This window comes from Morone saxatilis, unplaced genomic scaffold (genome assembly GCF_004916995.1).
Source record: "Morone saxatilis isolate NCDOM2014 unplaced genomic scaffold, NCSU_SB_2.0 Contig20, whole genome shotgun sequence".
NCBI lineage: Eukaryota > Metazoa > Chordata > Actinopteri > Moronidae > Morone > Morone saxatilis.
In genome coordinates, this window is record NW_023339763.1 from 10,824,653 (window position 1) to 10,838,612 (window position 13,960).

The 13,960-nt window shown below is 37.3% G+C and overlaps 1 protein-coding gene across 1 annotated transcript; it reads left to right on the forward strand.

Annotated features, from left to right (window-relative positions):
* The first annotated feature begins 2,485 nt into the window (after positions 1-2,485).
* Positions 2,486-12,895, forward strand: slc13a2 (solute carrier family 13 member 2). Its single transcript, XM_035665956.1, has 12 exons — positions 2,486-2,822; positions 4,196-4,324; positions 4,837-4,973; positions 6,254-6,513; positions 6,607-6,775; positions 6,881-7,003; positions 8,001-8,210; positions 8,697-8,797; positions 8,974-9,089; positions 9,857-10,018; positions 10,109-10,246; positions 10,581-12,895. The coding sequence occupies exons 1-12, from the start codon at positions 2,712-2,714 to the stop codon at positions 10,710-10,712; spliced, it is 1,788 nt and encodes a 595-aa protein (XP_035521849.1). The 5' UTR covers positions 2,486-2,711; the 3' UTR covers positions 10,713-12,895.
* Positions 12,896-13,960: the final 1,065 nt, after the last annotated feature.

Below are 13,960 nucleotides of genomic sequence, written 5' to 3' on the forward strand. Positions count from 1 at the left end.
CCTCATCACTCAGTTAAACATTGAAAGATCTTATTTGTTTGTTTTTATAGAAACAAAATGTCTCAGTCAAAGAGCAGTGAAACTAAAGCACGTCTGGCCCCGTAGCACCAGAGCCAGCAGTGTGAAGTGCAGTGAGAACTTGACAACCTCAAGGTAACCCCGGACTAATTATTAGGACTTTGGTTCTCAGTGCAACTTCTATCAGTTGAGGCTGCTACCATATCTGTAATGGATCACTTCAAGGACCACACACTGATAAAAAAAAGATCTGATTAGGGTTGTGTAATAAGTAGTGGTTGTTCTATTATTACTCTGACTATTAATATTATTGTATTATGTTGTAGTATAAATTGGTTTTATAGCTCCAGAAAACAGACTCAGACTGAAGTTTATAATAATTATGATTTGAGTTTCGGATGAGATGCACCAACAAGGATAAACTAAGATTGTGTTTATTTATATTAGATTTAAAATTTTAAAAAGCACATTTAATTTGAAACTTAATTAATATATGGTAAATTAAAGTAATATGAAGCAAAACTTTAAATAATTAAGGAAAGTTAAGGAAGCTTTAGTGCAACAGATGGATAATTATATTAAGGATAAATAAGGTATATTTGCATTAGTGTACAATCACCTGAAAATAAGAATTATTATGTTTTTGTTACCCTTAAATGAACAATTGTGTCTTTCATACTATAGATTCTCCCATTCTTCACTCAAACCCCTCATCTCAAACTACAACACAGGCTTTCTTCTAAAAGTTTTAAGTCTAAGATCCAATTCAAGATTACCTTAATGACATCTCCGGAGCCACAGAAAACTGTTTTTACAGACTGAGTGGAAGCCCTAACGATGAGAAAACTGAATTTCATATGAAAAATTGTTGCAGCTTTAAGTTAATAATAATTGTTTTTAAAATTTGGAGACACTTTTAATACCTATACTGATTCATATTGATGAATACTGATCAGGTATCACATATTTACTGCATTTCCTCCTTCTGGAGAAATGACTGATTACAACTTTGATGAGTTATTAATGATTACAACTGTGTGTGACTGAGAAATAAAGATTTTATATGCATCTTCTTCTCATAAGTGAACTCTGATAAAGCGTTACATGCCAACTTTCTATATCAAATATTAAACCAGCAATTGAACACATCAGCAGCCCTTCTTGTGACGAAGAAGGCTTTCAGAATACAATGATCCCCAAACCTTTGAGCTTGTCGTCATAGACATTGTATGGCTGCCATAAAACCTGCACAGAGTGCAGTCCAGTCCTATTCTTCAAGTATTTAGCCATAAAGCAATTTATTGTCCTTCCTTCATTTTCCTTGTTGTTGAAAAGTTGAAAACATCCAAACTCTCTTGTCATTGGTGGTTACATCTATGTTGAGCTTTCCCACAATGTATATAAAACATATTCCTTAAGCTACAGAAATAACTTGCTGTGTTACTGATTTAAAATTAATAAATGAGTCACCAACTTGTGTACAAAAAAGCTGCATCCTCCGTACTGTCCGTGCTTTCTGTAATACAACATAAGCATTGTTTGGATTTAATATGGCTGACAGTGTGTTTTATGGCTTAATTGAAGCTATTCCTGGTCTTATCTATATGAAGAGTAGTAAGTTATAAAACAGACAGGTCTCAATAATTTCCGTGTGCTGTGTAAGATCATAAGATTTTGCTCTTTATTGGTTTAAAGACTTATTATAACATCAATAAGCTCTTATTTGTAGTCAGGAACCCACTCTTAAAGCTGAAATAAATCAAATCATTGACAATGCCAACATATAGTCACTACAGAGATTTATCTAAAATCTGGTAAACTAAATTTAAAGTCGAATGACTCTAAAATATCTGTATTTTTATGTTGTAGACTAAACTGTAATTAAGGTTCATAAAAACGTAAATAAAAAGCAAAATAAAACATTTTAGTTTAATTATCTAAGTGATAGACTTTCATAACCCAGGCGACTTTAGCTTGTTAGCAAACACGGTAAACCATAGAAATAAAAGTTGTGGAGTTGTTGCAAGGTGCTTTTTTATTTTACTGTCGTTTTTTAAACTTTGGTTTTTGTACAGATTAAACCGAATAGACGTGTTTATGTGTGAACTTTTGTCACTGTTTCCAGTCTCTGTGCTAAGCTAGCTTCCCGATTGATTCAAACTATTACGTAATTGTAAATAAATAGTACATAATAGAGTGTAGTGAACTGAACAAACTTTCTTTCAGCTCACTTGCACATGAACAGCAGCACCCGACCTTTGACAAAGCCGCTCTCCTTAATAAACCTCCCTATTGTTCGGTTCTTTCTCCTCACCTGTCAATCCCTCCACCCCCTTCAACCTTTACCATTCTCTCTTTTTTTCCCAATAACTTTATCTGCCTCTCTTTCAAGGATTGTGATCTCTTTGGTGTTGAGTTAATGTTTGATACACCACAAGAGATAGAAAAAGTAGACTGCAGTCAAGTTTAGTCTCATTACCTCAGTGGCTCTCTGTGGAGCACATCTCTGCTTTTCCTCAGCTTCCTTGTGCTTTACCGTTAGCTCACCTGTCCTTGGTGTGTAGCTTTATTTTGACCTGTCTGGTCTTCTGTCTTTTCTACACAGTACCAGTTGGTGTTGATCTTTATCTGCTGTCCACTCTGAGAGTCTTCTTGTAACTTTTTCACCTCTGGGTTTTCTTGTCAGTTTTGCCATGAGAATCTTGCATACTTTTTTGAGGTGGATATGGTATCACAGAAACTACATCATCATCATTCTCACTCCGTTGATACTCCTTCCACTGCCACTCAAGTACCCTACATCGGTAAGTGTGTGTGTGTGTGCATGGAGATAACTTTTTAATTATCTGTGTGATTTGTCTTGACTGAAAGAACATCACAAGTGTTTTCCAGAGTTTAAACAATGTTGCAGTGGGTTTGACTGTGGCTAAATGTATTTATGTCTCTATCTGTGCTCCTTTTTTCTACGTATGTCTTTTCTGAATTTACAGTTCAGTCCTAGAGGTACATCATGAAAACATGCATCATGCTCGGCTAATATAGTTCTGTTAATTTACACTTGGGGAGGATTGCAACAGAACATGTGGTTTCATTTGCAGATCAAATATTTGTCCTGAGGATTTGTTATTCTTTGAGAACAACCTGTTCAATTAATCAACTTACACACACACACACAAATAAATATTTCAACTTTGGATAACCTCAGCTCAATCGGTAAAATTTAAGCAAATGCCACACTGGAGATAAAGTGTTTGATGTTGTGTGAATCACGTTTTTTACAAATAAATACATATATGCCATCCCAGTTATTTGAAACATTATGGCTTAACACATAAACCAAAAACCTTCACATAAACTTGAAATGGAAATGTTTGTTACTTTGATTCCCACTTTTATTATTATATTGCAATGGAATTGGATTTTAGGCGACAACATACACGTTTCTCAGTCTGTAAAGGACAACATACTCCTTCAAATTGTAATTTCAAAGGGAATACTGAGAACATAAATCTTCGTTATATCAGAGCCTAACATTACCCTAACATTATCAAGAATGCATTTTATCTGCCTTTTGTCCACTGTACTCATCAGGTCTTCAATGTTCTTAATCCAAAAGAAAGTTAACCATGTGACCCAAGTTACCTATTATGTGTTTAAATGCTGCAACTCGACAACAATTCCTCAGCATATTGATTGATAATAAAGCTCCATTACTTTATGGTGGTATGGAGACCAAGGTGAGGTAATGGTTCACTATGTAGAGGTGATCTTACAACCAATTTGAACCCTTGTGCCTCAACAATTAAAAAATGGTGTGTCTACACAGCAGTGGAAAGTTTTGTGTCGGTATAGTTAAACAGTCTTTGTGAAAAAACTTTTTACTGAGGAACAATAAAGACTTATCTTGTGAGACAAGAGCACAACAAAATGTTTGTTCTATGATCAAGGGAAACAGCTATCTGCACATGTAAAGTCTTATTGCCTTTTAAAGAGAGGCTGGAGATAAGACCAAGAACATGAAAGCTGATATACTTTATGTACTTAACTGTTCATGTGTGTCGGCCTGTGCCAAACATCTGTGTATCACACAAGAGCACATGAATGCACTGAATATGAAATGTTTGTCAGTTCTCATTTAAAGATTTTGGCTTTAACACTTGTGTGTGTGTGTTTACAGGAAGCAAAATGTGGTTATGCTATCATCCTCATGGCTCTGTACTGGTGTACAGAGTGTATGCCTCTGGCTGTGACTGCCCTACTGCCAATCGTCCTCTTCCCTATGATGGGCATCATGAAGGGTGCAGAGGTACCGTCCTTATTTACATTTTTGTGCTTCATTATATGCCAGCTTATATGTACCTGTACTTTAAATTAATTAAATTGCAGGTTGGTTTGCTGTGTAGTATTCCCCCTCCTCATTTGATCAATTGATTATCAGATTAAGCCGCACTGATGCTGTAGAGCTTTTCTAGTGGCCTTGCCTCAGCTTAACCTCATATTTGTCTTTGCTTGGCCACACAAGATGAGGAGGTCAGAGGTCAGGATTAGCTAGATCAGTTTAAGGACGGCGGGAGAACAGAATCAAAGAAAAGTACAAAAGAGCAAGAAATCTGCTTTGTCTTAACTGATTTAACACCTGCATACTGAACCTGCTTCAGTCGGTTTGAGACGAATCTGCTGATCCCAGTGTTTTACTTTTATTGCTCATAAAAAAATAGTACTCTGACAGCAGGTTCATACATTACTGCAGCAATTCAAAGCCTTTCTTTGTATTTCTAATTCTTTTACTGAAGTTAGTGCCTGTGTGCTCTGTTTCAGGTCAGTATCGAGTATCTGAAAGACTCTAACATGCTGTTTATTGGCGGCCTGTTGGTGGCCATCGCAGTGGAGCACTGGAACCTTCATAAGCGCATCGCTCTCCGAGTTTTGCTGCTGGTTGGTGTTCGTCCGTCCCTGTAAGAAATCCTTGTGATACAGCTCACCTGTGTACACTACAGCACACAGCAAAAGACAGCTGTGACTAGAGAGATAGCACAGCCTAAAATAAGCTTAAAACGTTTTCACATCACATTTATTTATATTGACATTAAATGTTAAAAATGCAACGCAAACTCATTCAACACTTCTCATGATATAAAACTGTGTTTGTGTCTGTTGGATGATAACATTCAATGCTTTTACACTGTTGGCCACTTTTTAGTGATTCTTCCATACCAAAAGCATCAACTGCAAAACACATACATCGTTCATATTCTCATATTGGGTATGGTGGCCCAAAGAGCCCAATGCTCTGAAACTTAAGGCAACATGTGCTAAAAGACAAACAAAAAGCAAATGAAGACAAACATCTTTCTGACACATTTAATTACAGAAAAAAGCTACAAAAATAGAAAATAGAAATAGATTTAGAAACACTGTAAATTTCACAGAACACAATAAAATGAGTTGCAAAACAATTTAATTCACTTAATGGAAATGAGCTAACCATGTAAAGTTTTATTTTTTGTTTTAATGTTCTGATTGCATGATTCAGATATTATGTAGCCTACCATTCTTTGAATTGGTAAGAAAGTAATTTTCAAATGTTTACTTATAGATTCACAGGAAATATCTGCACTCATTTCTTAATCACACAATCAGAAACTAAAAAACAATGTCAGCTTATTTTTCAACACCACTGATAGTCGATTTCAGCAACTAATTCAAGTGTGTCTGGGCGTGTTCATCACTTTCTAGTGTCTAGAAAGTGTTGTTTTATAACTAATTTGCTCTATGTTCTGTTTGACTAACATGTGTAATTTGTAAGATGTTTGCTTGTTTTTGGTACATTACAATTTATTTAGTACAACCCAAAATATAAAAATAAATTTTAAACATTCAGCTGAATTCATTCAATTATTCATTGACTTTGTAGTCAATAATTAATAACAGAGGTGAGATGCCCGATACCATTTAATTGCAATGTTACAGTAATTTAACTTCATTCTTTCTTGTTAAAAAGTTGATTTTGTGAATCAATAAAATTTGTTTAAAAATAATTAGAAATCATGGGAAAGGATCTCATCTGAAAACATAAAACTTCTCATGATAAACTACACCAACATGGTACTACATGTTAAAAATGCATGTTAAAAAAATAAAATACTAAGAAATATACTGCAACTATGGTACTCTGTGATTAAGATCTGATCACCACTGCCGCTGCTCTCCTCATGATTTCTAACCTTTCACACAGGTTAATGGTAGGCTTCATGATAGTCTCGTCCTTCCTGTCCATGTGGATCAGCAACACAGCCACAACGGCCATGATGCTGCCCATCGCCCAAGCCGTGCTGCAGCAGCTGAAGACCACAGAGGCCCAGGCGGACGCACGAGAGTTCTCGGGTACGGCCGAGGACAACCAAGCATTTGAGCTTGAGATCAGTCCAACTAAAGGGGAAATGACAGACGAGAAACAGCCACCAGACACCAAGGCTCAGCTGGAGGACCAAGCGTGTAAGTCAAAATGTCTGCTAGATAAATGGGTTTCTGGTCTTCTAGACAGCATCTTCTAATAACTTTAACTCACTGAATGTCTTGGTGCTCCAGATGAACATACAGACTTACAGCAGGAGATCAGGAGACAAGCGAGGGAGGCAAAGTACGATCTCCTGACCAAAGGGATGAGTCTTAGTGTGTGTTACTCTGCCAGCATCGGAGGGACGGCCACGCTCACCGGCACAACCCCTAACCTCATCCTCAAGGGTCAAATTGACAAGTAAGGCATTAATAAACACAGGGAATATTACTCCAGATATGTTACAGCTGAGGTAACACACAGGTCCCTCCTCTCATCTCTACATCTTTCTCATCCTTTACGAAGGCTCTTCCCTGAAAATGGTGATGTCATCAACTTCGCCAGCTGGTTCGGCTTCGCTTTTCCCAACATGGTGCTCATGCTGATACTGACCTGGCTCTGGCTTCAGTTTATATTCCTGGGCTTCAAGTAAGGCAACTTTAGCCTAATACAGTCAGCCACAGATGCTTCTGTGAGCAATGAGGAAATGTTTTATCTCATACTCAGCTTTATGTTTAAAGGTTCAATGTGTAACATTTAGGAGGATCTATTGGCGGAAATATAATATAATATTCATATGTATGTTTTCATTAGTGTATAATTACCTGAAAATAGGAACTGTTGTGTTTTCATTACCTTAGAATGAGCTGATTTTATCTACAGACTGCTACATCACTATGCCACTACACACAAGCCCTTTCAATGACCACTTAACCCATAAATAAAAACAAAACAAAACAAAATTGTCCTAACACTAACTTTTTTAGAAATATAAGGAGTTTTCTTCTTCTTTATCCTGAGTAATCAGCATATTGTTTGTAGAGAAACATCACACACATTCAATTCACCTCCATTGTACTTTAAGACCTCCATTGAATTAACTATTTGCATGGCTCAGAATCATTAGGGGTATTTTTTATGTTTTGGATGAACAGACCATTTAAAGGTGAAGCTGCATTCATACTAGAAAACTTCAAAAACACACCTTACCTAACCCGTTAACATTTGGTAAATATGTTTATTTACTTTCTGGCGGAGAGTTAGATGAGAGGATCCATTAATTATGAAACTACAGTCAGCAGCCTGTTAGCCTTAGCACTGGTATAAGGTACTGTAAAAGAGTTATCAGAGACAAATGCAGGCTTTTTATTTTTGTTAATCAAGTGAGAAATATCACAGCATCAAGGCACACAGCACTAATTTTCAAGAGTTTTAAATGCTTCAACATGATTGAACAGTAAAGGGAAAACTCCAATCCCGCTCTTCCACAATGCCACCATTATGAAAAATGATGGTAAATCCATGGTTCACTCTTACTTAAAGTTTAACTAATTTACTGACCTTAGTCCACGCTTTTAAATCTTCAAACGTCCTTGATTTGTTGACCAATCTGCAGCATCTTTGCACTTTGTCCTTTTCTCCTCAGCCTGAAGCAATCATTTGGCTGTGGCATAAAAACCGACAGAGATAAGGAGGCATACGCGGTGATGAGGGAGGAGTACAACAAGCTGGGCGGCATGAAGTTTGCTGAGGTGGCGGTGCTCACCATTTTCGTTCTGCTAGTGGTGTTGTGGTTCACCAGGGAGCCCGGCTTCATAGATGGCTGGGCGACACTGCTCTTCAACAAGAATGGAGCGTGAGTCTTGCTTTCTTTCCTGTATTTTGGTTTTGACTTTAAACAATAAGAGTGGTGATATTCTATTTTGTGTGTGTCAACAGTGAACTGGTCTACAGTCCTCAACTGTTTTATGAATTTATTAGCTTTCTTTTACAGAAGAAACTGTATTTATGGCCCTTTTGTAAACAGTTACATCTTATGAGCTTTGGGTGCTACAGATATGTTGGGGAGGTCAGAAAGTATTGAGAGAGGATTTTTTGACAATAAGAAAATTGTTGAATGTTTCCAGCTTTATCCTTTTAAACTCCTTCTCCTGTTCTTCCTGTATCTCTCTTTTTATCCCTTTAAAGTGTACAGAAACTCTTAAACTTTTGTCCTCCAGTTAGATGTTTTGAACTCTTCATCACCATGTAGCAGTTTTACATCAATAAATGCGTATTTGTTCTTAGTTCCCGCACGTTTGCACTGTGACAACAAGGCAGCAACATATTATGTGTCCCTCAGGTTTGTGACAGATGGAACCGTCGCTATCCTGATGTCGATGCTTTTCTTCGTCATCCCCTCCCAATTGCCAAGGTGCGGAGGCTACGGTTACAACGATGAAGGTGAAATGTTGATTTTAAACACACTAAACACATTTATAGAGAAAGAAAATCCCCCTTAATACAATGCCTTAATGATGTTTGTGTGACCTACATTTCAGCTCATTGGAGCGCTGGGTGATGATTACTCTTTAAAACTAATTACTGTTTCACGCTCACACTTCATCTGGGTCTCACAGGTAAGAAGGTGAATGCTCCCTCAACTCTGCTGAACTGGCAGGTGGTTCACGAGCGAATGCCCTGGAACATCATCCTGCTGCTGGGAGGAGGCTTCGCTCTGGCTGCAGGCAGTGAGGTAAACACCCATGAACACTGTATTATCTTCTTTTAAGACTTCATGTCACCTTTTATATTGTGCTCAAAGGATTTGTTGATAAATCAGTTAGTGAATGTTAGTTTTGATCATCAATTAATAATCAAATTTCTTTTAACAATTAAAAATGTTTCTGGTCATAGCTTTTCAAATGTAAGGATTTCCTGCACTTCTGTGTTTCACTTAATTGTAAATGTAAATTTAAAAGAAATTAAGCACTTTTAAGATTTCATGTTGAGCAAATAGTTACTTAATAAATAATTGGAGCCTCACTTTTATATTAGATAGTTTAAAGGTAAAGAAACTATTAGTAATTAAAAGCCCCAAATAAACATCATCAGCAAAAAGTATACAATAAAATAAAATAAAAAGTACCACCCGCACTGCTTTATTTATTAGTAATTTCTGGGATATGTGGACAGAAACTATGTAGCATCAAAGATGTTACCAAGCTAATAATAACATGGTCCCACTAAAACTAACCATTTACTAGTTTTTAATGATGGCCCTCTATGAAAAGTTAAAGTTGCCAAAACCAATACTTTACATTGACACTGTATCAAATGGAAATGTGGAAACAAGGAAAGGGGGTCGTTTGTAGTGATGAACCCACAGAGATTGAGAATTATCACCTGTATCTGCAGCTCCCCTCAGGTTTACAAAGCTTTATAGTATTTGACATTTTGAGGAAGAAGAAAATGTCTCCAAAGTTAATGTCTGTCATTCCTGCTTGAAATATTTGTTTACAGGTGTCAGGTCTCTCCAAGTGGTTGGGAGACAGCTTAGCACCTCTAGAGAAAATCCCCCCATACGCCATCTCGTTGCTGCTCTGCCTGCTGGTGGCGATGTTCACCGAGTGCTCCAGCAACACGGCCACCACCACCTTATTCCTGCCTATACTGGCCTCAATGGTAAACAGCGCTCAGACGTCCACATGCACACACATGCGTTAACACACAGCTTCTCCATGTATTTAACTGGGTTGTTCAGGTGTGTTTTAGGCCACAGCTATTAAGATACACCCACTGTATGTGATGCTGCCCTGCACCATCGCTGCCTCCCTGGCCTTCATGCTGCCTGTGGCTACACCACCCAACGCCATCGCCTTCTCCTTTGGCAAGCTTAAAGTCATGGACATGGTGAGCACTTGCTTATTGGCTTCTGTATTGGGATGTGGTGGCAGCAATATATAACAATAAGTTCTATGATATGAATTAACGTAATAATGCAACCTGGACCTAGATAAGCATCAGAAAATGGATGGAAAATGATTAATTCATTGAAGTTTTTGGTAAAAACGACTCTCATGAGCTTCCTGTAGGTAGCAGGTCTGATGGTGCTGACTGAAACTCCATAAAAAGGATTGAACAGCTTCTTGTGCACCATCCACGAAATTCAATGCTTATTAAGACTTTTCAAGACCTGCAGGTACCCTGGTTTTTGACTTTTACTTGTAACTGTCTGTTCCTCCAGGTGAAAGCTGGCTTCATGCTGAACATCATTGGGATTTTGACCGTTAATTTAGGCATCAACACCTGGGGATACGCCATGTTTGACATGGGCACCTTCCCTCAGTGGGCCAACATTACACAGGCTCAACCTTGAGCACTGGAGGGCAGAAAGAGAGATGGAGAAGGGAATGACACTCAGTATTTTTTTTTAAAGCCCCTGGAAACTTCAAATCTATTTCTCTATAATATACGTTATATATTATATATATATGTATAATATGTTCATGACTAAATAAGCAACAATCTAAGTAAAAAAGGTTAAACTCTCAAAAACTCAGGTAATGTGCATTGGAGGTGGAAGTATATGACATCACCTTTTTCTAAACATGTCCCGCCTACTTCAAACCAGTGAAAAGAGCACAGATACATGCTGTATAATTTAAAAATGGACACAGTGACGTCACCCATAGCTTTCTGAAGAGACGTTGTGAGGCTCAGTGTGGTCGGCTCTGTCCGTCGCCATCTTGGCAGTCCTGACTCCAGCGGCTCCCGGCTAATACAAAAATGGGCAAAGGCGTAGAATGAACTAGTTTCCGAAACCCGACGCCTGTGACGGCACCCACTTGTCACTCAAAGCACTTAATAATGCATAAGCCTTAATATAATTTAAACTGGTAGTTATATAAAAATGAATCCCCCCGAACTGTTCTTGAAATTAGCAAAAGACCAGGCTGTACATGTTTACTTCTGCTGTAAAGTTGTACATTTTAACACGGGGCTTTGTGAAGACTGATCACTTCTGTAGTCAGCCTCATTTGCCACAGAAGTTGCCGCTTGAGACACAGAAATACTGAATTCTCTCAAGTGAAAAAAACTGTTTAAACTTTAGAAGAAAACATGTGTGTGTTCATGTGGATCCCATGACTATTAAGAAGTTTTAAGGGCCTCTAAAGGAACTAAAATCCATGTTGAATTTCAAGAGCTGTAGCAGAAGCTTTGGGGAAATGAAAAGTTGGTTACTTGGTGAATGAACCTGATCCAAAATTAAAATTTAGACCCAGTTTCACTCAGGAGGTACTACCACATACTCTGAATCAATAAAGCAAACATGTATTACTAAATAACCACAACTGAGATAACCTGGGAACGTTTGTACACAATGTTAGTGTTCAATACTTCCTCGTGTCATTCCAGTGACAGAACAAAACAAACGTGAGGTCATTTCTTTGTACAAATTTCCTCAAATGTGATGTCATTTTATTAATCGATTTATCAGTCTCAAATGATGCAAAGATGCACAATACTGTATGTTTGAGTGATTATTTAAAATACTTTGATTGTTCTGAGTAAGGTTGTGTTTAAAGACAATATGTAAATTAGCTCAAATTGAATTAATTGTATCAGTTAATTTAACTTATTACTGTGGTCCTTATGTTGGACCTTAAGTATTTGTTTTTCTGTTGTATATTTTGTTTTTTATCAGTGTTTTTGTCACACTGTTTTTACCATGAACAAGCATCGACTTTCCTATCTTGTAAGTGTGTGACAGACTTTAGCTGATTATTTCTATAACTCCGTAGATGAAAACAGGTGAAAGCTTATAAAGGAATAGTTGGTATTTTGGGAAATACGCTTATTCACTTTCTTTCAGAGGGAAGATTGATCACTCTCATGACTGTACAGTAAACATGAAACTACAGTGAGCAACTAGTTAGCTTAGCTTAGCTTAGAATAAAGACTGGCAACAAGGGGAAATGGCTAGCCTAGCTAAATTAAAGTAAGCTAGTGAAGATTAAAATATTTTTATAAATTTTTACCACAAACGTTGTGTACCAGATTATTTCTTGGCCTGGTGCAGTGACTTTCTGGAGTCTTGTTGTTGCCCTGCTGAGAAATAGTCATAAAACCAAAACATGTTTTACACTTTGGTTTTTGTACGGATTAAACAAACAAGACATCATTTATTAATAAGTGAGCTTCAGAGGTGCTGGTAGGCTCATTTTCTTACCTTCAGACAGAGGCAGACTAGCTGTGTTACCCCGTTTGCAGTTGTTATGCTAAGCTAAGCTAAGCACCTCTTGGTGCCAGCTTCGTACAGGCATGAGAGTGATATCAATCAAGAAAGCAACTATTCCTTTAACAGATCCACTCCAGTAAGTTAAGAGGATGTATACACAAAGTGCAGGTGACGGTGAAAAACATCCTTTAACAGTGAGAAAGGAAGGTGTTACTAATATCGTGTAGAGTGAGTACAGATAAAAAGGTTTAAAATGTATCAGAAAGATGTCCCAGCAGAGTAATGTGTGTGTTTTTTTTCCCACATTACATGTTTATGGACCAGGATATTCAGAAAATAAAGCTTCATTGTGTGAAGTGTGTACTCCCTCCTTATTTCCCACATTAACAGCCAAGACACTGTGATATTGCAAAAAAAGTCCCATAAATCTTTATTTATTTCACTTTTGGTCAGTCACACCAAAATTTGAATTGTCAAAAACTTTACATCAGTTCAAAATAATTTGTACTTTTTGCAGGTAACAATCAGCAATTTGTGCAGGCCAAAAAACCCCAAAACAAAGTCACCCAGATTTTAATCTCTTTGAGTCAATGATAATCTGAATTAATTTACACCTTTTTTTTTGTGTTGATCTGAACACACAACAGGTGCATTCAAGTAATTTCCTTTCAACTGCCAGCAGTTCCTTCCAGACCTGGCTCAACTAATATTTGTTAGCGTTTGTTTGACCACACTTGCTGCGACAGAGGGGTGGAGTTTACTGCAATTAAAGCAGAATCACCAAAGTCATCAGACACAGACACTAAACTGACTTTCAAACGCATCAAATCAGACAGTATGTGCAGATATGCTGGGGAAAAAAAGAGCTATTTGGATACTATTTGAGTCAGGTTGTGTCTCAGCACAGACAGAGAGACAGCTAAGTGTGCATATTACAGATTAGAGGCATCCCAAGACAGTTCAGTTACTGATTCCTGTGTGATCTGCGTAATAAATGCCCTCAAATAACAAGAGATCAACACATCAACTCACTGGAATGTGTCAGAGTGAAAACAACGACATAGAAATGTATCAGAGGCAGAAATCAGACTGCCAAACAGAAATAGGAACATCAGATTACACACAAACAAAACAATATATGAGATTTAAGGGTGATTTGTTCTTTAAAAGACTTCTGCTACATTCTCAAATCGTCTTTCTTAATTTTTTTGCAATACAATTCTGACATAAAATATCAACATTTTCAAAGTTTTTCTTTTCTTCTCTTATGAAGAGTCTCCAAACTGCAAAACTTTAAACTTGGACACATACAGTAGGTACAGCTTAACAAAGTTCTTTATCACCTAAACAAAGTAACATGAGGCTGGAAAAGTACAGTTCATACA

Coding starts and splice junctions, on each gene's coding strand:
- slc13a2 (XM_035665956.1), top strand. CDS start 2,712: ATGAGAATCTTGCATACTTTTTTGAGGTGGATATGGTATCACAGAAAC. Junction 2,823..4,195: donor CACTCAAGTACCCTACATCG/GTAAGTGTGTGT, acceptor GTGTGTTTACAG/GAAGCAAAATGTGGTTATGC. Junction 6,514..6,606: donor TCAGCTGGAGGACCAAGCGT/GTAAGTCAAAAT, acceptor TTGGTGCTCCAG/ATGAACATACAGACTTACAG.